The sequence below is a fragment of the Triticum aestivum genome, chromosome 7D (assembly GCF_018294505.1).
Source record: "Triticum aestivum cultivar Chinese Spring chromosome 7D, IWGSC CS RefSeq v2.1, whole genome shotgun sequence".
Classification (NCBI taxonomy): Eukaryota; Viridiplantae; Streptophyta; class Magnoliopsida; order Poales; family Poaceae; genus Triticum; species Triticum aestivum.
The window spans coordinates 76,834,572-76,856,725 of NC_057814.1; the positions used below are offsets into that span (position 1 = coordinate 76,834,572).

The 22,154-nt window shown below is 44.6% G+C and overlaps 1 protein-coding gene across 3 annotated transcripts; it reads right to left on the reverse strand.

Moving 5' to 3' along the window:
- Window positions 1-18,237: 18,237 nt before the first annotated feature.
- Window positions 18,238-21,796, reverse strand: LOC123166329 (uncharacterized). Of its 3 annotated transcripts, XR_006483440.1 has the most exons (9): window positions 21,370-21,796; window positions 21,116-21,190; window positions 20,928-21,022; window positions 20,629-20,845; window positions 20,034-20,119; window positions 19,481-19,700; window positions 19,345-19,411; window positions 19,014-19,091; window positions 18,238-18,780 (listed from the first exon to the last, which is right to left on the reverse strand). XR_006483440.1 is itself a non-coding variant. In XM_044584113.1 (4 exons), exons 1-4 carry the CDS (start codon window positions 21,646-21,648, stop codon window positions 20,691-20,693), a joined length of 582 nt encoding a protein of 193 aa, XP_044440048.1. In that variant the 5' UTR covers window positions 21,649-21,796; the 3' UTR covers window positions 20,126-20,690. The 3 variants fall into 3 exon arrangements, 1 of the variants encoding a protein (XP_044440048.1); XR_006483439.1 differs by having other exon boundaries at window positions 20,629-21,022; XM_044584113.1 differs by lacking the exons at window positions 18,238-18,780; window positions 19,014-19,091; window positions 19,345-19,411; window positions 19,481-19,700; window positions 20,034-20,119 and having other exon boundaries at window positions 20,126-20,823.
- Between the last annotated feature and the right edge of the window lie 358 nt (window positions 21,797-22,154).

The window sequence follows — 22,154 nt, forward strand, 5'->3', positions numbered from 1 at the left end:
AATAGCAATATTAGGTTCAACTTTGATTTGCTCAGGAGGTGTATAAGTTCTAATATTGGTCTTACGAACCACAGTTGAAGCTTTAGCATGATCCTTTATCCTAACAGGGAAATGTGGTTTCTCAACATAAGAAGTAGGAACAACAGGATCATTATAAGTGATAGTCTTTTCTTCAACTTTAATGGGTGCAGCTACTTTTACTTCTATGGGAGGATGATATTTAAACCACTTCTCCTTGGGGAGATCAACATACGTAGCAAAAGATTAATAGAAAGAAGCTACTATCTCAGAGTCAAGTCCATATTTAGTGCTAAATTTACGGAAAACATCGGTATCCATAAAGGACTTAACACAATCAAACTTAGGTATCATACCTGACTCCTTACCTTCGTCGAGATCCCAATCTTCAGAGTTGCGTTTAATTCTATTCAATAAATTCCATTTGAATTCAATAGTCTTCATCATAAAAGAGCCAGCACAAGAAGTATCGAGCATGGTGCGATTGTTATCAGAAAGCCGAGCATAAAAACTCCGAATAATTATTTATCTTGGGAGCTCATGATTGGGGCATGAATATAACATTGATTTAAGCCTCCCCCAAGCTTGAGCGATGCTTTCTCCTTCGCGAGACCAAAAATTATATATATAATTGTGATCACGATGAACAAGATGCATAGGATAAAATTTCTGATGAAATTCTAATTTCAATCGTTTGTAGTTCCATGACCCCGTATCATCACATAGCCTATACCATGTCGATGCATCTCCCTCCAAAGATAAAGGGAAGACCTTCTTATTAACAACATCACCGGGTATACCTGCAAGCTTAAATAATCCACAAACTTCATCTACATAGATTAGGTGCTCATCAGGATGCTTTATTCCATCTCCTGCAAAAGGATTAGCTAGCAGTTTTTCTAACATACCCGAAGGAACTTCAAAGGGAACATTTTCATTTTCAGTAGGTTCAGTAGGTTGAGGAGCAACTCTTTGCTCTACTGGTCGGGGTGAAGATACCCCAAACAAGCCCCTCAGAGGATTACTTTCCATAGTAACAAGCGACAGTAAATTTCAGCACACTATATAAATTTTTCCTTACCAAATTCCACCTACCAAAGGCGCTTCACTCCCCGGCAACGGCGCCAGAAAAGAGTCTTGATGACCCACAAGTATAGGGGATCTATCATAGTCCTTTCGATAAGTAAGAGTGTCGAACCCAACGAGGAGCAGAAGGAAATGATAAGCGGTTTTCAGCAAGGTATTCTTTGCAAGTACTGAAATAAGTGGTAACAGATAGTTTTGTGATAGGATAATTTGTAACGAGCAACAAGTAACAAAAGTAGATAAAGTGCAGCAAGGTGGCCCAATCCTTTTTGTAGCAAAGGACAAGCCTGGACAAACTCTTATATAGAGAAAAGCGCTCCCGAGGACACATGGGAATTATCGTCAAGCTAGTTTTCATCACGTTCATATGATTCGCGTTCGGTACTTTGATAATTTCATATGTGGGTGGACCAGTGCTTGGGTGCTGTTCTTACTTGAACAAGAATCCCACTTATGATTAACCTCTATTGCAAGCATCCGCAACTACAACAAAAGTATTAAGGTAAACCTAACCATAGCATGAAACATATGGATCCAAATCAGCCCCTTACGAAGCAACGCATAAACTAGGGTTTAAGCTTCTGTCACTCTAGCAACCCATCATCTACTTATTACTTCCCAATGCCTTCCTCTAATCCCAAATAATGGTGAAGTGTTATGTAGTCGACGTTCACATAACACCACTAGAGGCTAGACAACATACATCTCATCAAAATATCAAACGAATAACAAATTCACATGACTACTAATAGCAAGACTTCTCCCATGTCCTCAGGAACAAACGTGACTACTCACAAAGCATACTCATGTTCATAATCAGAGGGGTATTAATATACATATAGGATCTGAACATATGATCTTCCACCAAATAAACCAACTAGCATCAACTACAAGGAGTAATCAACACTACTAGCAACCTACTAGTACCAATCCCGGACTTGTAGACAAGAATTGGATACAAGACATGAACTAGGGTTTTGAGAGGAGATGGTGCTGGTGAAGATGTTGATGGAGATTGCCCTCTCCCGATGAGAGGAGCGTTGGTGATCACGATAGCGATGATTTCCCCCTCCCGGAGGGGAGTGGCCCCGGCAGAACAACTCTGCCGGAGCCCTAGATTGGTTCCGCCTCGTGGCGGCGAAGTCTCGTCTCGAAAGGTTGCTTATGATTTTTTCCTTGACGAAAGACTTCATATAGCAGAAGATGGCCACCGGAGAGCCAACAGAGGGCCCACGAGGCAGGGGGGCGCCACCCTCGTGGACAGGTGGTGCCCCCCCCTGACGTATTTCTTCCGCTCAGTATTTTTTATTATTTCCAAAAATAACTTTCGTGGAGTTTCAGGACTTTTGGAGTTGTGCAGAATAGGTCTCTAATATTTGCTCCTTTTCCAGCCCAGAATTCCAGCTGCCGGCATTCTCCCTCCTTATGTAAACCTTGTAAAATAAGAGAGAATAGGCATAAGTATTGTGACATAACGTGTAATAACAGCCCATAATGCGATAAATATCGATATAAAAGCATGATGCAAAATGGACGTATCAATAGGCATCGTCGACGTCAATGCGGGAATAATTGCTTTAACTAAAAAAATAAACTAGTTCTATTAATTTTCTTGCTAAAAATAAACTACTTCAATAGTAAAATAAACTAGTTTTATTAAATCAAGTAGTTCAACTACTAAGCAGTTACTATAAATAGAATAAAGTAGTACTTACTAAAAATAAACTACTTCTATATATAGTAAAATAAAGTAGTTTTATTAAATCAACTAGTTTAACTACTAATTAAGCACTTACTATAAATAAAGTAGTTTTATTAAATCAACTAGTTCAACTACTAATTAAGCATTTACTATAAATAAACTAGTTTAACTAGTTCAACTACTAATTAACCACCTCCGCGGTGTCCGGGAGAAGAAAAAAAAGAGGAGAAGAAGAAAGGATTAATAGAGGAGAAGATCGAAGAAAAAAAAGAGGAGAAGAAGAAAGGAATAGAGGAGAAGAAGAAAAAATAGAATACTCTTTTTTCCTCTTCTTCATCTCCACTTCTTCTCCTTCTTCTTCTCCTTCTTCCTCTCCTTCCTTTTCTTCTTCTTCTTCCTTCTTTCCTTCTTCATCTTTTCTTCCTTTTCCTTATTTTACTTTTTCCTCTAAACTAACCTAAAATGCACTAACCTAAAATCGATATCTACTAACAATCTAAATAAAAAATTAATACATATATGAAAAAAGGGGCTCACATCGGGGGCGGCCGGCGAGGGCGACGGCGGGGGCAGCGGAGGGCGACGGCGACGGCGGCGGGGGACGACGACGACGGTGATGGGGGGCAGCGGAGGGTGACGGCGGCAGGGGACGACGACGACGGTGACGGGGGGTAGCGGAGGGCGACGGCGGCGGAGGGTGGAAGGCGACGGCGACGGGCGACGGCGTGGGCTCGGGGGCACGGGCGACGGCGACGGCGGCGGGGCAGCCTGGCGGCGTCGAGCTCGGGGGCGGGGGGCAACTGACGATGAAAGTGTGAAATTTTCACAAGTCCAGCTTATATACCAAGAGCATTGGTTCCGGTTCGTTGCACCAACCGGGACCAATGCCACCTTTAGTCCCGGTTGGTGCCACGAACCGGAACCAAAGGTCAGTTTTCGGCAGCCCAAAGGGCGGGAAGCGGCGGCCTTTGGTTCCGGTTGGTGGCACCAACCGGTACCAAAGGGGGGCATTCGTGTCGGTTGGTTCTATGAACCGGTACCAATGCCACCCTTTAGTCCCGGTTGGTGGCACCAACCGGGACCAAAGGCCTCGTGCTGCCCGTACCCAAATTTTTAGTCCCACCTCGCTAGCTGAGAGGGGCGCCCAGTGGTTTATAAGCCCCACTGCCGCACCCCTCTCGAGCTCCTCTCCATTGCAGGCTTACGAGCCTAATTGTCACTGCTATGCCTGATGGGCCTACTGGGCCTTCTGCGGGCCTGAATCCTGGCCCATGGATGGGTTTCTAGTCGTATTCAGGCTGTGGTTGTCCAGTAGGTGGCATATTGTTTTTATTTTTTCCCTTTTTTTGTTTTCTTTTTTGCTTTATTTATTTTGTTTTGTTTCTACTTACAACAAAAAACTTATTTATTTTATTTTATTTTGTGTCTAATTACTTATTTATTTTACTTTATGATAATTCTTTTTATTATTAAAGTTTCTAACAGAAAAAGTTCTTTATGAAAATTATTTTTGCTTTTAATGATTTTGAACAGAAAATACTTTGATAATTTTAGTTGCATCAATTTTATATAATTTTAGTTTCAATAATACTAGAGGTTGCTTATAATGTTTTGAACAGAAAATACTTTGATAATTTTAGTTTCATAAATTTTATTTATGTTATTAAATTTTATTTTATTTTATTTTGTTTCTACTTATATATTTTATTAAAGTTTATATTATTTTGTTTCTAATTACTTATTTATTTTATGATAATTCTTTTTGCTATTAAAGTTTGTAACAAAAAAGTTCTTTATGAAAATTTTGTGAACTCCTGACTTTTTGTGTGTTCAAAATGCACCATTCAAAGCCACATCATCAATTTTCAACCCTTTCTAACTTCCTTTGTTATTTTTCATGCATTTACTGATTATTTTGAGCTATAAGACCCTGAAATTGAAAAGCATTTCAAATGAACTCTGAAAAGGTTGAAAGTTGGCATGGTATCATCATTTCATCCACATAGCATGTGCAAGAAAGTTGAGAGGGTTACGGCCAAAACTGGATGCACTTCGTGTACAAAACAAACAATCTCTTTCGAAGTATTAGGATTTCATACGGAAACTTGTCTGTTACAACAGGCATTTCAAATTAAGTACGAAAATGTTGAAAGTTGGCATGGTATCATCATAATAGTTGTGGAGAGAAAGTCTTCACTTTTTCTTCGCTTGTGTCCTTTCCTTATTGCGCCGTAACCATGGATAATCTTCATCCTTTATCAGGATGCTTGGGTCAGCCTTGACTTTGAAGGAAGGAATTTCATGAAACTTTTCATAATCTTCGGACATGTCTGTCTTGACCTCCACTCGCACGATGTCCCTTTTTCCTGAAAGACCTATGTGGCGCTTTGGCTCATCGTATGATGTATTCGCTTCCTTATCTTTTCTTTTCCTCGGTCTGGTAGACATGTCCTTCACATAGATAACCTGTGCCACATCATTGGCTAGGACGAACGGTTCGTCAGTGTACCCAAGATTGTTCAGATCCACTGTTGTCATTCCGTACTGTGGGTCTACCTGTACCCCGCCTCCTGACAGATTGACCCATTTGCACTTAAACAAAGGGACCTTAAAATCATGTCCGTAGTCAAGTTCCCATATGTCCATTATGTAACCATAATATGTGTCCTTTCCCCTCTCGGTTGCTGCATCAAAGCGGACACCGCTGTTTTGGTTGGTGCTCTTTTGATCTTGGGCGATCGTGTAAAATGTATTCCCATTTATCTCGTATCCTTTGTAAGTCAATACAGTCGAAGATGGTCCCCTGGACAACGAGTACAACTCATCACAAACAGTGGTGTCACCTCTGAGACGTGTTGCCAACCAACTGCTGAAAGTCCTGATGTGTTCACATGTAATCCAGTCGTCACACTGCTCCGGGTGTTTGGAGCGCAGACTGTTCTTGTGTTCATCGACATACGGGGTCACCAAGGTAGAGTTCTGTAGAACTGTGTAGTGTGCTTGAGACCAAGAATATCCGTCCCTGCATATTATTGAGTCCCCCCCTCCAAGCGTGCCTTTTCCAGTCAGTCTCCCCTCATACCGCGATTTAGGGAGACCTATCTTCTTAAGGCCAGGAATGAAGTCAACACAAAACCCAATGACATCCTCTGTTTGATGGCCCATGGAGATGCTTCCTTCTGGCCTAGCGCGGTTACGGACATATTTCTTTAGGACTCCCATGAACCTCTCAAAGGGGAACATATTGTGTAGAAATACGGGCCCCAGAATGACAATCTCGTCGACTAGATGAACTAGGACGTGCGTCATGATATTGAAGAAGGATGGTGGGAACACCAGCTCGAAACTGACAAGACATTGCGCCACATCACTCCTTAGGCTTGGTATGATTTCTGGATCGATCACCTTCTGAGAGATTGCATTGAGGAATGCACATAGCTTCACAATGGCTAATCGGACGTTTTTCGGTAGAAGCCCCCTCAATGCAACCGGAAGCAGTTGCGTCATAATCACATGGCAGTCATGAGACTTTAGGTTCTGGAACTTTTTCTCTAACATATTTATTATTCCCTTTATATTCGATGAGAAGCCAGTCGGGACCTTCATACTAAGTAGGCATTCAAAGAAGATTTTCTTCTCTTCTCTTTGGTAAGAGCATAGCTGGCAGGACCTTCATACTGCTTTGGAGGCATGCCGTCTTTTTCGTGCAAACGTTGCAGGTCCTCCCGTGCCTCAGCTGTATCTTTTGTCTTCCCATACACGCCCAGCCTAGCAGGTTCACGCAAAGGTTCTTCGTCACGTGCATCACGTCGATCGAAGAGCGGACCTCTAGGTCTTTCCAGTAGGGTAGGTCCCAAAATATAGATTTCTTCTTCCACATGAGTGCGCGTCCCTCAGCGTCATTCGGAATTGCTAGTCCGCCGGGACCCTTTCCAAAGATTACGTGCAAATCATTGACCATAGCAAGTACGTGATCACCGGTACGCATGGCGGGCTTCTTCCGGTGATCTGCCTCGCCTTTGAAATGCTTGCCTTTCTTTCGACATTGATGGTTGGTCGGAAGAAATCGACGATGGCCCAGGTACACATTCTTCCTGCATTTGTCCAGGTATATACTTTCGGTGTCAGCTAAACAGTGCGTGCATGCGTGGTATCCCTTGTTTGTCTGTCCTCAAAGGTTACTGAGAGCGGGCCAATTGTTGATGGTTACAAACAGCAACGCGTGCAGGTTAAATTCTTGCTGTTTGTGCTCATCCCACGCACGTACACCGTTTCCATTCCACAGCTGTAAAAGTTCTTCAACTAATGGCCTTAGGTACACATCAATGTTGTTGCCGGGTTGCTTAGGGCCTTGGATGAGAACTGGCATCATAATGAACTTCCGCTTCATGCACATCCAAGGAGGAAGGTTATACATACATAGAGTCACGGGCCAGGTGCTGTGATTGCTGCTCTGCTCCCCGACAGGATTAATGCCATGCACACTTAAAGCAAACCATACGTTCCTTGGGTCACCTGCAAACTTAGCCCAGTACTTTCTCTCGATTTTTCTCCACTGCGACCCGTCAGCGGGTGCTCTCAACTTCCCGTCTTTCTTACGGTCCTCACTGTGCCATCACATCAACTTGGCATGCTCTTTGTTTCTGAACAGTCGTTTCAACCGTGGTATTATAGGAGCATACCACATCACCTTCGCAGGAACCCTCTTCCTGCAGGGCTCGCCGTCAACATCACCAGGGTCATCTCGTCTGATCTTATACCGCAATGCACCGCATACTGGGCATGCATTCAAATCCTTGTACGCACCGCGGTAGAGGATGCAGTCATTAGGGCATGCATGTATCTTCTGCACCTCCAATCCTAGAGGGCATACGACCTTCTTTGCTGCGTACGTACTGTCGGGCAATTCGTTATCCTTTGGAAGCTTCTTCTTCTATATTTTCAGTAGCTTCTCAAATCCTTTGTCAGGCACAGCATTCTCTGCCTTCCACTGCAGCAATTCCAGTACGGTACCGAGCTTTGTGTTGCCATCTTCGCAATTGGGGTACAACCCTTTTTTGTGATCCTCTAACATGCGATCGAACTTCAGCTTCTCCTTTTGACTTTCGCATTGCGTCCTTGCGTCGACAATGACCCGACGGAGATCATCATCATCGGGCACATCGTCTGGTTCCTCTTGATCTTCAGCATCTTCCCCCGTTGCAGCATCATCGGGCACATCGTCTGGTTCCTCTTGATCTTCAGCAGCTCCCCCCGTTGTAGCATCACCGTATTCAGGGGGCACATAGTTGTCATCATCCTCTTCTTCTTCGCCGTCTTCCATCATAACCCCTATTTCTCCGTGCCTCGTCCAAACATTATAGTGTGGCATGAAACCCTTGTAAAGCAGGTGGGTGTGCAGGATTTTCCGGTTAGAGTAAGACATCGTATTCCCACATTTAGGGCATGGACAACACATAAAACCATTCTGCTTGTTTGCCTCAGCCACTTCGAGAAATTCATGCACGCCCTTAATGTACTCGGAGGTGTGTCTGTCACCGTACATCCATTGCCGGTTCATCTGCGTGCATTATATATAATGATGTGTGTCAAAAGTAAGAAAATCAGACAAGTATCTATCTAAAGTAAGAATTTTTTTCTTTCAGAAAGAAGATAAGAACAAGAGGCTCACCATGGTGGTGCCGGCGACGAGATCGGCGCGGGCGATCGATGGCGGTGAAGACGGGGACGGGGCGTGACAGACCGCTAAACCTAGACAAATCTCGGGAAAAATGGAGCTCGGAGGTCGAGCTTCGAGAGGACAAAACTTAACTAGCGTGGCTCGGGCATTTCATCGAACACCTCACGTGCATAGGAGGTGAGCTAGAGCACCCAAATGCCCTCCCCTTGCCGGCCAGAAAAACAGAGCAGTGTGGACTGCTCTGCTCGCCGGCGAGGGGGTATATATAGGCAACTCATTAGTCCCGGTTTGTGGCAGGAACCGGGACTAAAGGCCCCCCTTTTGTTCCGGTTCTACGCACGAACCGGGGCCAATGGCTGTGGGCCAGGAGCGAGGCTCACTGGTCCCGGTTCATGCCTAGAACCGGAATAAATGGGTCCACATAAACCGGGACAAATGCCTCTCGAGGCCCGGCCGGGCCCCTGGGCACACGAACCGGGATGTATGCCCCCCATGGGTCCCGGTTCGTGACTGAACCATGACTAATGGGCTTGGCAGGCTCGAACCAAAGCCCTGTTTTCTACTAGTGAAGGCATCTGCTTGATAACTGGACAAATGCTAAAAAAAGCAACATATCAACCAAATACAGATAAACAAGGCGTCTGCTTTATAACTGGACAAATACTCACTGCAACCAAACTAAGAACCAAATACAGATAAACAAGGCATCTGCTCGATAACTGAAAAAATGCTCACTCCAACCAACCTAACAACCAAATACAGATAAACAAGGCATCTACTCACTATAAACAACCAAATATAGCCATTCGTGAAACTAAAGTGGACAATTCATACTTAAACATCACATAGACCTATTGAGCAATACATTTTTGCATAACTGAAATAATTAAACACGGCACATTTAAAGCACCGCACGGCAAATGCTACTACAACAAAGGGTACGGGTTGGCAAGCTAGAAAAGGTAATATTTGCTGATAGAATGTTGCCTCACATTTCATGGACGGGATCCTTCCAGTTGGAAGAGCACAGACCCATGGTGCGCTCTCTGATGTCACAGATGGGCTGTTTCACCTTGGAAGAACCTTCGGTGCCCTCCTCGTGGTCATGGTCGTGGTCGATGAGATCTGACATGGCAATTGAGGATCCCAAGCCGCCGCCGTAGAACGTGTCCTTCAGAAGTGACAAAATGGGCTCGATGGCGTATAAAGCTCGCAAATCCTTGACCGCTTGGCGGAGAAGATCAGTGGCAGGGCCGTCGAAGAGATCGACGATGGTTGAACCAGAGGGGTTGGGGATGGACCACTTAACCTGTGACATGGCCCGCGTGAAGCTGTCGGTGTGGACGAGCTTGATGTCGTAGCCAGCTTTCCCGAGATATAGTAATACGCTAGCCCGCTGACATGAAGCCTTCGGCATGGCAACGTAGTCAACGTCTTCGCTGACTTCCGCGGCGATGTGTTGCTCCGGGATCGACAGGTCAGGGAGAACGACGACCACCTCGCCAACGTCCACCGGAGAGGCCATGATAAACCTCTTCTTGGCCGAACGCTCGTCGGGCTCCCTGGGATACGTGGTCGAGCTTAGGCTGCGACATTCTGGAGTAGGAGATGTGGATCTGGCGGGGAGGCACACCGCGGGCCTCATCTAAAAACTCAGGGGAGTGGGGCGACGGTATGGGAATCGCTGGATAACCTGAACTTTATTATCTAAGCTAGGAGGAATAGGCAGACCGGCAGGGTTGGCGGCGGCGAGCTAGAGTTCGAAGGGGGGGAGGGGGATGGGGGACTGTGGAGGGGGGGTGGTGTTTGAGGATACGCCGCGGCTACTGAAAATTTTACTAATGGTGGGTGGAGATGGTGGTGGTCGAGGGAGGGTGACGGTTCAAATGCCTTGGCTGCTAAAATTTTACTATAAGGTCGGTGCTGGAGGAGTGTGGGCGATGGTTGAAGTACGGCGGCTACTAAAATTTGGGTAAAGGAATTGATGCGGGGCGGGAATGCCCAAGATCGCACACGGTCCAATAACAATATGTGTGTATGATAATAAGGAAAAGTGGCGCGGATCCGCCGATTTTTGCAATGCTCAAGGCGGGTAGTTTGTTTTTTATATTTCTAGCTAGCTGGTCTATCGCACACGGTTCGTCCTAATTTCCAAATAAACTTACCTGCCTTTAGCTTCGACAGGTGGTGGTTTTATAGCGCATTTGCATCGCACACGGTTAAGCCAGTACCTCTACCCTTTGCTCGCGCTTAAACGGTCGTGGTGATTTCAGCGCACTTGCATCGTACACGGTTAAGCGAGTACCTCCACCTTAATTTGCCCGCGCTTGCGCGGTCGTGGTGATTCGCATCGCACTTGTATCGCACACGGTTTAGATATTATACCCCGTGTCCGTTGAGGATCATCAGAGTCTTTGCAGCAAAATATAACGTTAGGGAGGGTCAAGAGACAGCCACTCTAGCATGTGGCCCAAATATATGTGAGTGAAAAGGGTGGTATGTGATGTTCAAAATTCCAATGCACAACTTTGACCCCGTGGGCCCATGGTTGGGTGAGTCATTGAAGATCGATGAGAGGGGCCAAAAGTCAAGAACCACCTGGAAGTGGCCAAATATATGTACGAATATTAGGGATGTTTAAAACTTTAAATACATAATGCATAACTTTGGTGGCACCTGCCTCGCAAACCTGAAAGCACCCTAACAACCACCTAGCTAGGACATATATAATGACATAATGTCGTACCTAGCTAGGATGCTTGGCCCACCACCTCCCACTTCGTGTCAGTGGGGCGAATGCACGTAATGATCGATACTTTGTTCATACATGCATGTCGATATGACCTACCATAAGACGGACCAATGAATCTTTCGTTTGGTCAAATGACAGTTGTTGTTGTCGATAAACCGCTTGGGCCAATAGATTGAACCATCATAAACATTGCACGAGAGGGACCACAAAACCAGCACCTCTTGCATGCGGCCCAAAATGATGTACGTTGGGAAGGGGTGATGTGTGTTTTCAATATAGAATAATGTACAATTTAGATGTGGTGCCTACCTCTCGATACAGACAACAACCATGAAGGCAAGGTAGTTAAGGACGAGATACGTACGCAAGGTTTGATGTAGGTCGAACCCAGCAATCCGAGCATCTGGGAGGGAATCCTGACAACGCATGAGCTCGAGTTTTGGTTGACCGACATTCGACGGTGACCGGCCCTAACATGAACTAGGAGGAATTCATTCATGGCAAACACATACCCCTCATTATCGGTCAAAGGGATGATATATATACACTCGGGGAGCACAGATATATCTGTATCGTCACAAAAAACCGCACAAGGGAGACGTGATCGATCAAAAGACCCCGTACACACTGCATGCGGCCTAAAAATATGTATGGGTACGATGGTGTATGATGTGTTTAAATCCCAAATGCACAACTTCGATGGGCCATGCCAAGTACATTACAAACCGAACACCGTACCCGACTCCAAGCCTGGTTCAATACCTATGATGTCAGTTTCCCAACTTCGAGGCGGTAGCGGGGGGGGGGGGGGGGTCGTCCCATGCATGCGCTCAAACTTTATTTTGTCTAGCATGGGACGCATCTATATATATCTATACATCTATACATATATACACATATATAGTGTGCGAATAACTATGAAAGTTGCTCGTTGGATGAAGCCAATCCGACGATACAGAGATGGCAAATATGAGCACTACTAGCCGTTGGATATCATCTACATTCCACCAGATTCTGCCACATGTACAATCTAGAAGACTCCATGGTTGAACTTAAGAATAATGCACAAACCTCTAAACACAAGCACTTCTCCTTTGTTCTCTAGAATCTTCCATATCTTAATTGCCCAAACCTTTTTTTCTAAATGAATTGTCACTATTTGTTTTTACCTTTACAATGCACAATTCCATGAATCTTAAAATAGTTTTTTTACAAAACTAATTGATTTTGGAGAGATGAACTATAAGAATTAAACGAACATCTACATCATGCATATCTGGGAGAAGAGGCGGGAAACCGATGAGAGGAGTGGCGAGAAACGGTAGCTTGTTTTGAGTCAAAACCTAATAGAGAAGGAAGCGTGAGCTACACGACGCATGTGCACAGTGCTTACCCATGTACTGCATGTGTTGTCGAAAGGGCTCAGGGTTGCTGTTCGATCTGGGAGCATTCAACGGTGCACACGTACGATCCGTGGGGTTTGGGTTATGGCCAGTCAGAACGCAGGACTCAGATCGCGCGCGCAGCGGGGGGATGTTTTGAAGTTTCAAAAAAAATTTAAAAAAATGCGGGATGTTAAGACGATGATGTTTTATTGGCACACAAAATTTCAAGTTGAAACACATTAAGAGATGTGAGCTATGAAAAAGACAAAATTAGTGTTGAATAGTGCTGAATAGTAATGTCACTATTCACGGCGGAATTTGTCTTTTTCATAACTCACATCTTGTAATGTTTTTCAACTTGAAATTTTGTGTCGCAATAAAACATCACCTTCTTAACATCCCACTTTTTTTTCAGATTTTTATGAAACTTTAAACTATGGTTTCCACGAAGTTTTCATTGAACATCAGCTTTTGTGACTGTACCGTGTGCTATTTGAAAACATTTTGTGAGAAGAATCTTGGTTTTTAAATCCCCGTAAATCCAAAACTAAGCTAAAAATCGTGAAACCTGCCATGGTGTCACGACATCGCACTTATATGTCGAGGAATTTTTTCGTCCATTGTGGCGCAAGTTTTATTACAAGCCTCTTACAAACCGGAGCTTCTCTCAAAGAAGCCCCGTGGTTCCGATAGGGAAACGTGTCCCCCTTGTGGGCGAAACGTAATCACTGCCTCTTTTCACCTTGTATTTTCTTCTACGGGCAACATGGAACGACAGGATATCCGTGCTGAAATTTAAACTTATTCAAGGTTCGTTTGGCCTTTTTATACACTAATTGTGTTTCCTAAGCATTTAATGTCCATAATTCAAATCTGAACTATAAATACATGCTCCACTTCACCAAAATGGCTAGAAAAATTATACATGTGTCCTTGGGTGCATGTTTAGGTCCCATGCCAGGAAAGGGAACGAATTACAACCGTACTGGTGTCATGGCTCGTACTCAAACATTTCGAACCTCGTTTTTAAGTCCCCATAAATCCTAAACTCACCAGAAAGTCATCAAAGGTGGCATGGTGTCACGTCATGGCACATATATGTCGTGGTAAAAACATTGTCCAATTTGGCCCAAGCTTTATTACAAACCTCTTACAAAAACTGGAGCTTCTCTCAAAGAAGCCTCGTGGTTCTGATAGGGAAACGTATTCCCCTTGTGGGCGAAACGTAATCACTGCCTCTTTTCGCCTTGTATTTTCTTGCACGGGCAACATGGAACCACAGGATATCCATGCTGAAATTTAAACTTATGCAGGGTTCGTTTGGCCTTTTTATACACTAATTGAGTTTTCTAGGCATTTAATGTCCATAATTCAAATCTGAACTACAAATACATGCTCTAATTCACCAAAATGGCTAGAAAAATTATACATGTGTCCTTGGGTGCATGCTTAGGTCTCATGCCAGGAATGGGAACGAATTACAAGCGTACCGGTGTCCAGGCTCTTCCTCAAACATTTCGAATCTCGGTTTTTAAGTCCCCATAAATCCTAAACTCACCGGAAAGTCATCAAAGGTGGCAAGGTGCCATGTCATGGCACATATATGTCGTGGTAAAAACATTGCCAATTTGGGCCAAGCTTTATTACAAACCTCTTAAAAACCAGAGCCTGTCGTAAGAACCCTCGTGGTTTCAATAGGGAAACGTGTCCCCTTGTGGGCCAAACGATAATCACTCCCTCTTCTAGCCTCGTATTTTCTTCTACACGCGACACGGAACAACTGGAGATTCGGGCTGAACTTTGAAATTATTCAGGGTTCGTTTGACCTTTTTTATTCATTAATTGAGTTTTCTAGGCATTTAATGTCCATCATTCAAATCCAAACTACAAATACATGCTCCAGTGCACCAAAATGGCTAGAAAAAACGTACATGTTTCCTTGGGGTGCATGTTTAGGTCCCATGGAACGAATGGGAACGAATTCAACCGTCTCGCCATCCTGGCCTGGCCACAAACATTGCGAATCTCGGTTTTTAAATGTCTATAAATCCAAAACTCACCAGGAAATGATGAAACTTGGTATGGTGTCACTACATGGTATATATAATTGTCCAATTTGGGCGAAGCTATATTACAAGCCTTTTACAAACTAGAGCTTGTCGCAACCCTCGTGGTTCCGGTAGGGAAACATGCCCCTCTTGTGCGCGAAACGATAATCGATGCCTCTTCTCGCCTTGAACTTTGTTTTCTACAGGCAACATAGAATAACAGGAGTGTCGGGCTGAAATTTGAAACTGTTCAGGGTTCGTTTGGCCATTGTATATATATTACTAATTACTAAGTTTTCTATCCATTTAATGTAGTCCATAATTCAAATTTGAACTACAACCACATGCTCCAGTGAAGCAAAATGGGTGGAAAATCATACATGTGTCATTGGGTGCATGTTTAGGTCTCGTTTAAGGAATGAGAATGAATTACAAACTTGTCGTGGTCCTGAAACAATGAGAATCTCAGTTTTTAAATCCCAGTAAATAAAAAAGTCACCCAAAAAACATGAAACTTGGCATGGTTTCATGACATGGCACATATATGTCGTGGTAAGAAAAATCGTCCAGTTTGAGAAGAGGCGCACACATTAGTAGCCAACGAAGTCCTTTTTGAAAGAAGCTGACACGTTAATATCGCAAACGATTGTATTATATTTACCGTGTCGAAATTTAACCATACTCGGTGGCGTGCGTGCAGCTGTTTGATTAGACGGGACGAGCGCGAGAAGTCCACCATGCAGCTTCGACGGGACGCGTGCGAGCAGTCCGCCGTGCAGGCTCGACGGGACACGTGCATCCTGTACACCTCGCAGGCTCGACGGGACACGCGCGAGCAGCAAGGCTGCCCATGCTCACCGGGAAGCGAGCTCTTTGACCTCCATGCACCAGCCGCCGCCCCCCTCGCTCACAACTTCTCCATTAATGGGTTAACTAAAGCACCTGGACGGAGGGTGTTTGCTTGTGATCCCATGGCAGCATTTGCTTTGTACGTGTTTTCAACTAGTATTCCGCCCTAATTTAAATTGCCACATACGACAACGGATAATACGACCACAAATAAAATGGCAACGGATAATATGACGACAAATTTACAATGGCGCACATAATAATTGTCTTACATATTCCAATAATTTAAAATGCCACATGCGGCAAAGCTCGGAAGACACGGGGGCAAGAGAAGAAGGAAATTGCAGACAACGATCTGTGTCGCTACTGTCTCTACTTGTCGATGGATCGCCGGGCGGCGAAATCCTCCAGCTCCTTCTTCAATTCCTCACGACTCTGCTTGAAAGCAGCCACGGATTCCTCCACCTCCTACTCGCGCTCGAACAGGAGCTTCCTCAAGCCACCCATCAGTTCCTCGACGACCGCTTTCAGCGTCATTTCCGAGGCACTGCTCTGCTCATGTAGCATCTTCCATCCGGCGGCCTCCTCCTCCTTCTCGGCGACCAACTTGAGGAGCTTCGCATTGTCATTCATGAGTTGCTCGACGAGGCCGGCTGCCTTGTCAACCGAGGCATCGCTGATCTTGAGCAGCTTCATCAAGCCGTCGACCAGCTCCTGCTGTGTAGTGACGCCAGTGAGAATGTCGTCGTCGCGGGCGAAGGACTTCAGAAACGCCGGCTCGTCGCGATGGCCGACGCCGCGAATGCGCTTGTGAGAGCCCTCGCGTGCCCGTGAGAGCTCGTTCGAGGGCTCCGCGGCGCGCCCGGACATCTCTGCTGCGGCTGCGGCTTCGCGGCGAGACCTCTCTAGTGCTTCCGCGGCCTTGGTCTTTACTGCCTGGTTATATGTCCACCCTAAACTCCTCCTACCGGTCCTGGCGGAACGACTTGACAGAGAAAACCAGTTTTGTGGGTGATGAGGAGAGAAACTATGAAGTAATTTTTGAGTGGGTAGTTTTTATAGCCCGGTGCTAAGTGTGAACACATATTAGTTTGAGAGGTGTGAACAGATTTGCAATGACTTATTGCGTTGTAATCAGCAATGTGACGAGAAACAAGGTCAAAATTTATTGATGGTAGAAGGTTGACCACGTGGTTGCTCGCCGTTGAGGCGGCCGCGGCGCGCTCCGCTCTGGCGTCCCTGCGCGCGCTCTGCTCGCCGTTGAGGCAAAGTTACAATGGCAACTGTTAATAATTCTTAATAATTGTTTTACATATTCAGGATAATTTAAAAATGCCAAATGCGGCAAGGCCCAGAACACTCATGATCTACATATGCATACAATTATAATAAAATATAAGCTAAAAAGCTGAGTTGGCGGTCTTCCGACGATGGTCTTCTCGGACTCCATGATCAGCATAGCACCCTTGCGGCCGTGTACTCACAGACGCATGTGTAACTTACTAATCATCGCACACGAGTACTCGCAGACGCATCGTGTGCGATACTCCTAGCCACCGCAAGCAACTAGTTTGCATTTTTCAAAGTTTTTTGTACACACAGAATCGCACACGAACTAACTGTATTAACCGTCTGTGTTGTAAATTCTCATCGCAAACAGTTCATCCGAGTCGGCTGTTTGCCATGTATGACACACATCTTGTTAAGTTGAACCGTTTCTGTTGCGTTCGCTAATCGAAAATAGTTCGTCTGAGTGAACCGTATGCCCTATATCACACACACCTTGATGTGGCTAACCATTTATGTTGCACTCCCTAATAGCAAACGGTTCATCGGAGCGAACTGTATGCCGTATATCGCACACACATTGATATGGCTTTCCGTTTCTGTTGTTCTGCCTTATCGCAAACAGTTCGAACGGGTTAACCGTGTGGCCTGAATCGCATACGCAACTAAAATCTGAACCGTGTTTGATGCATCCTCCATCGCAAACGTTTTGCTCCTTTTTTGACGGTTTTCATACAACACTCTTTGTGATTACTGCATCACACACAGTTTCTCGAAGGGTCTTTGATCGTAGTATCGCGTTAGCAGCATCCTGCAGTAGTGGAGATAGGTTTTCTGAAATCACTAGTTATGGGGGACGCCATGGGGGTTACCACTCTTGGCTTGGCAGAATGGCAAGTGGTTGGACGTTGCACGCAAGGAGCTGCTCCCTTGTACTCCGCGCTTCACAAATGCCGCAAGGAGAGGTGATCGCTTCTGTTTCCCTTATTTTTTTTGCTTTTCTGTTTCTGTTTTCTTATTTTACTACTTAAACCTTTTAAATTTAAACCTACCTTTTCCTGCTCCTCCACCTTGTATGGTTCCTCCATCGATCACTTTTTATTTCCCACTATATTTTCATGGGAGGGAGTTTATGGGGTAGAAATGATTGGGGCTGTTATAGCTTTAAACTTGACCAAACATTAACTTAATTTTTATTGGATCAGTTCTTAGGTCGATCTAGTCAAAATAACAAACTGATTGTTCTTGTTAGATTTCGTAAGTTCACTGGTGAGATTTCCATTTTTAGATCTATCTTGCTTGACGTGTCCATTTCCTTAATTATAGTTACTGGCTAAAAACTGTAGATTGGCATTTTCTAGTTTAGTAATCCTGATTCTAGCGGATCCTTCGTACGCTATCCTGGCATGGCGATTAAGTCGGAGGGGAAATAGGAGACAAATTTAATCCGGTTCATGCCCATGAGACTGATTCATGATTTAACTAGAGATTGGGACCTTTATTACAACTTTCATCTTCCGAAGGACACCACAGAGATAAACAGGCATTCTCTGCACTTAAATGAAGTATGGAATTTTCTGTTGCTCACTTCAGTTCAGATAATGAAAACTGGCAGGGCATCGCCGAACTTCTTCTCCGGCATAACTTTTCTACCTCTTTGAGTGTAGTATCTCGTTCCTTAGTAAGTCGTCATGCTTGGACTTAAGCTCATTATACTGCTCTTTGGATTCCGAGAGCTGCTGTTGAAGATTCAAACTATGCTCATTGGCTCTCTAAAGTTCCTCACTATGACCCTTCTTGCACTCCAAGAGTTGATGTCGAACATGCTCATTATGCTTATTAGCTTTCTGTAGCTCATCAGCGACCTCATCTTGTCATGCTTTAACTTGTTGCAACTCTTGTTGTACTATCTTGGAAACATGTTCCTTAGTTTCTTCCTGTCGTTGGACCTTGTTTGCCTCTGATACCTTGGCCTGCAAAAATCACATCCTTTCATTCATATTTATCGGTGATTGACGGCTTGATTAATATGGTTTCATTTAACATCAATAGTACCTAGTCTAGATAAGTTGGAAGGAGGTTTAATCTAGAGAGTGCATGCATATCCAAAAGGCTATTGTGCGACCCTTCGGTCTAGATAAGATAGCTTTTTCAAAAATAAATGCTTATCACGATAATTCTTTAGGACATCATGATATGAACTTACCACTCGTTCAGATTCAATCCGCCTCGAGGGCTCATAAGAAACTTCTTTACACAAATCAATGTCCGAATGTCAATCTCTCTGTTAGGATCATTGAGAGCAAATAATTAGTCACTGAGGATATTAGAACTCAATCAGATTGTTTTGAAGGGGTAAAGTTTAACTACTAATTAGAAGGTTTTCATTGCCAGTCAAGGTACAGTTTCTTTGTTCCCTGCTGCACAAGGATTACCAGAGTCACAATAAACCACGCATGCAAGAAATTTATGTGGATAAATTAAACAGAAACAAATAATTATGGAAGCCTTGTTGCATAGAAATAAACTAGACTAACCAAAATGTCTTCTAAATCCTCAGGCCAAACATCACCGCCTTTAGACCTCTCAATGCATGTCACACATCTAGCCCAATGAAAACAAATGTTAGTTCATTATAACTTCAAGAAGGCAAACAGAATACTGGGATGCTACCTCTTAAAGCCATCAATTACAATGGTACTATTTGGATCACACTTCAAACCCTCTATGTATATTGCCATAGCACTTTCATAAATCTGCATCAGGGCTTGAACCTTCGACATGCATAACCCACCGGATAAGTAGGATCCAGCTCAACACATTTTCCCGCATCATCCAGACCTTCAGGCAGAGCTCCGAGAAAGATGTGACCTTGAGGTCTGTTTCTAAAAACCTGGATGGCCAATCATAAAAGTAGTATTATCATCTAAAATATTACAGTAATCAGGGTGCCAGATAAAATGGTGCCCCGGGAGCATACCTTGCAGCTAACGATGTAAAACAAATAAGACAGATCATAGATGATATATGTTATTATGTGACAGAAATTTTAGTAATCAGAGATCCATCGAGCTTGAATGGAGAAACAAATTTAACCAATGTATTAGATAAAGTATGACAACTCATAAAAGAGTTGTGACCGATTAATAACGGATAAAAAAACTGCTCATAAAATTTGCGTTCAGATGTTATACAAGGCATAATCACTGTAAACCAAAATCCTTACTATGGGTTTATTTGGATTCTTTTCAGAGCTTCGGTATTAGTGAGTTGCTTCTTCCAGATATTTTCTGCTGTACAAGAGTTCATTGCCTGCAACATGCATAGTGGTGTACATTCAGATTCCAGCAGCAGCAGTTCTACATCACAATAGCATGTCATACCAAATGGAGGTGGATGTATCATGCTAGAAGAAAGAACAGAGATTGCTAGCAGCCTGTCCACTTGTGGTATTATCTATCGACCGTGTGGTACTTCAAAGCAAACATGCAAGCATGCAAGAAAATCTAGTGCATCCACTGCATGAAACATCTTTTTGCAAAGTTATAAGCTTCACATTTCATAATCGAAGAAGATGGGAAGACCACGAAGTGAAATACACAAATACACTGGTAGATGATCATGACTCATGATCAATCATGATGACATGCAACAGGCAACTAACAAGCAATAGAACATGCCGCCAGATGGTCAAATTGTACTACTAGTTACCTCGGCTATTCAAGCTAATCATTCTAGTAGAATCTGAGAACTACCCAATGTTCAGATAACATATGCAAAAAAAATTCTAAAGTATGCAGATACTGGAAAACGATACGAACCATCTACATTAGAGGATTTCAACTGGTACAAAAGGGTTATCATCAGAAAACTTTGCTCCTCGCTAAAAGGTCCAGCGTCTACCTCCCTCAGGGCCAGTACTCTCATAGACAGCCACCTTACACTCACTGGCACAATTTTCATTACTCGTATTCTCCACAGTGGATAGCATCTGATCCATGGACCTTGAAGTGAACCTAGAATTGGCCATCCGAACGGCTGCATAATTTAGAACACGTGAACTCCTGACGAGGTTGCAATGGAAGGAAAGCTCGTATTGCTCCCCCTCCCTGGAACTCACCAAATGGGATCGCCCTGATGCACAACAACACATTTACTTTGGGAACAGCCTGATCTTCGTAGAACTTGAGGTTGAGCCTGATCAAATTCTGCAGGCTGCAAATTGTTCAACTCAGTGACCATCTCAGCAAGTGATGAATCATTTGGTGACAACAAGCAACAGTAGTAAAATGCAATGCTAGAAAGTACCGTGATACACAGCGACTCAACATCAGGAAAGCTTCTCAGGAAGGTTGGCATCATATATGTTGATGTCTTTGTGAGCTGCAAAACACACGTGCGAACTCAGAATTTTGACAGTTGTGTGAGCATCATGCTTTGCTTGGGCTCGCGTGCATTCGCTGCCTAGAACACACTCAATTCAGGAAAAAAGAGATGACACACTTGGTGCCACATGATTGCCAATTGAGGAATGGAAAGATGGGATCTAAGGAAGTACGTACCCTCCAGTAGATTTGGCATAGATGCTGGTCGGTTGGGCACAGACGTTTCATCGAGCAGATGGCGGGCATGCTGCCATTGGAGCTGGACTGCTGGAGGGGTGGGTATGAGCGGGGAGGGGGTCGTGGACGTCGCTGGCATAGCAGCGAAGAGACGGAGATGAGCCAGCACCCTTTGAGGATACGCGCCGGAGACCTGGTGGTTGAGAGCCCCGACTGTGCTGCGATGACGATGAGCAGGTCGACGAGCTGGACCTCGCGCCAGGGAGGCAGGCGCGGCATCCTCGACGGCCGGGAAGGTGCGCGGAGGGGCCTGATTAATGGACGGAGATGGGAGGGTGGCGCAGATGAGCTGCTCCACTGTAGCTGGTCGCCGGCGGCGGAAGGTGGGTGGTTCTGGTTTGGGATTGACAGGGGCAACCAGCACGAGCATCTCCAATAGTAGATGTTATAGATGCAAAAATAATTAACTTTTGCACCTTGATGCTAAAAACCCTTCTCCAACAAATGATGTAAATATAAAAAAAACAATACCTTGCGGTGCAAATTTACATCTCCATCTACAGGAGATGTAAAAACGGCGATCGCGGGCCAACCACTGAACTATCATCATTTGGCCTCCGCGCGACCACCGCCCGTCCGCCCAACGGCCGGCCGCCGCCATGGCCGACGCTGATGACCCTGCCGCGCCGCCTGCCCGCCTCTGGTTTGACACACCTCGCCGCAGCCACCGTCAGCGCGACCATGGTCTCCAATTTGGCCTCCACCTCCATGCCGCCGCCCCGGAT

What these genes read in the sequence shown, in the direction of transcription:
- LOC123166329 (XM_044584113.1), bottom strand. Translation starts at nt 21,648, where the DNA reads ATGCCGCGCCTGCCTCCCTGGCGCGAGGTCCAGCTCGTCGACCTGCTC. An exon ending in TATGCCAAATCTACTGGAGG is followed by an intron (nt 21,191 to 21,369) that starts GTACGTACTTCC and finishes TGTGTTTTGCAG; the next exon opens with CTCACAAAGACATCAACATA. An exon ending in CATCAGGGCGATCCCATTTG is followed by an intron (nt 20,824 to 20,927) that starts GTGAGTTCCAGG and finishes GGCCAATTCTAG; the next exon opens with GTTCACTTCAAGGTCCATGG.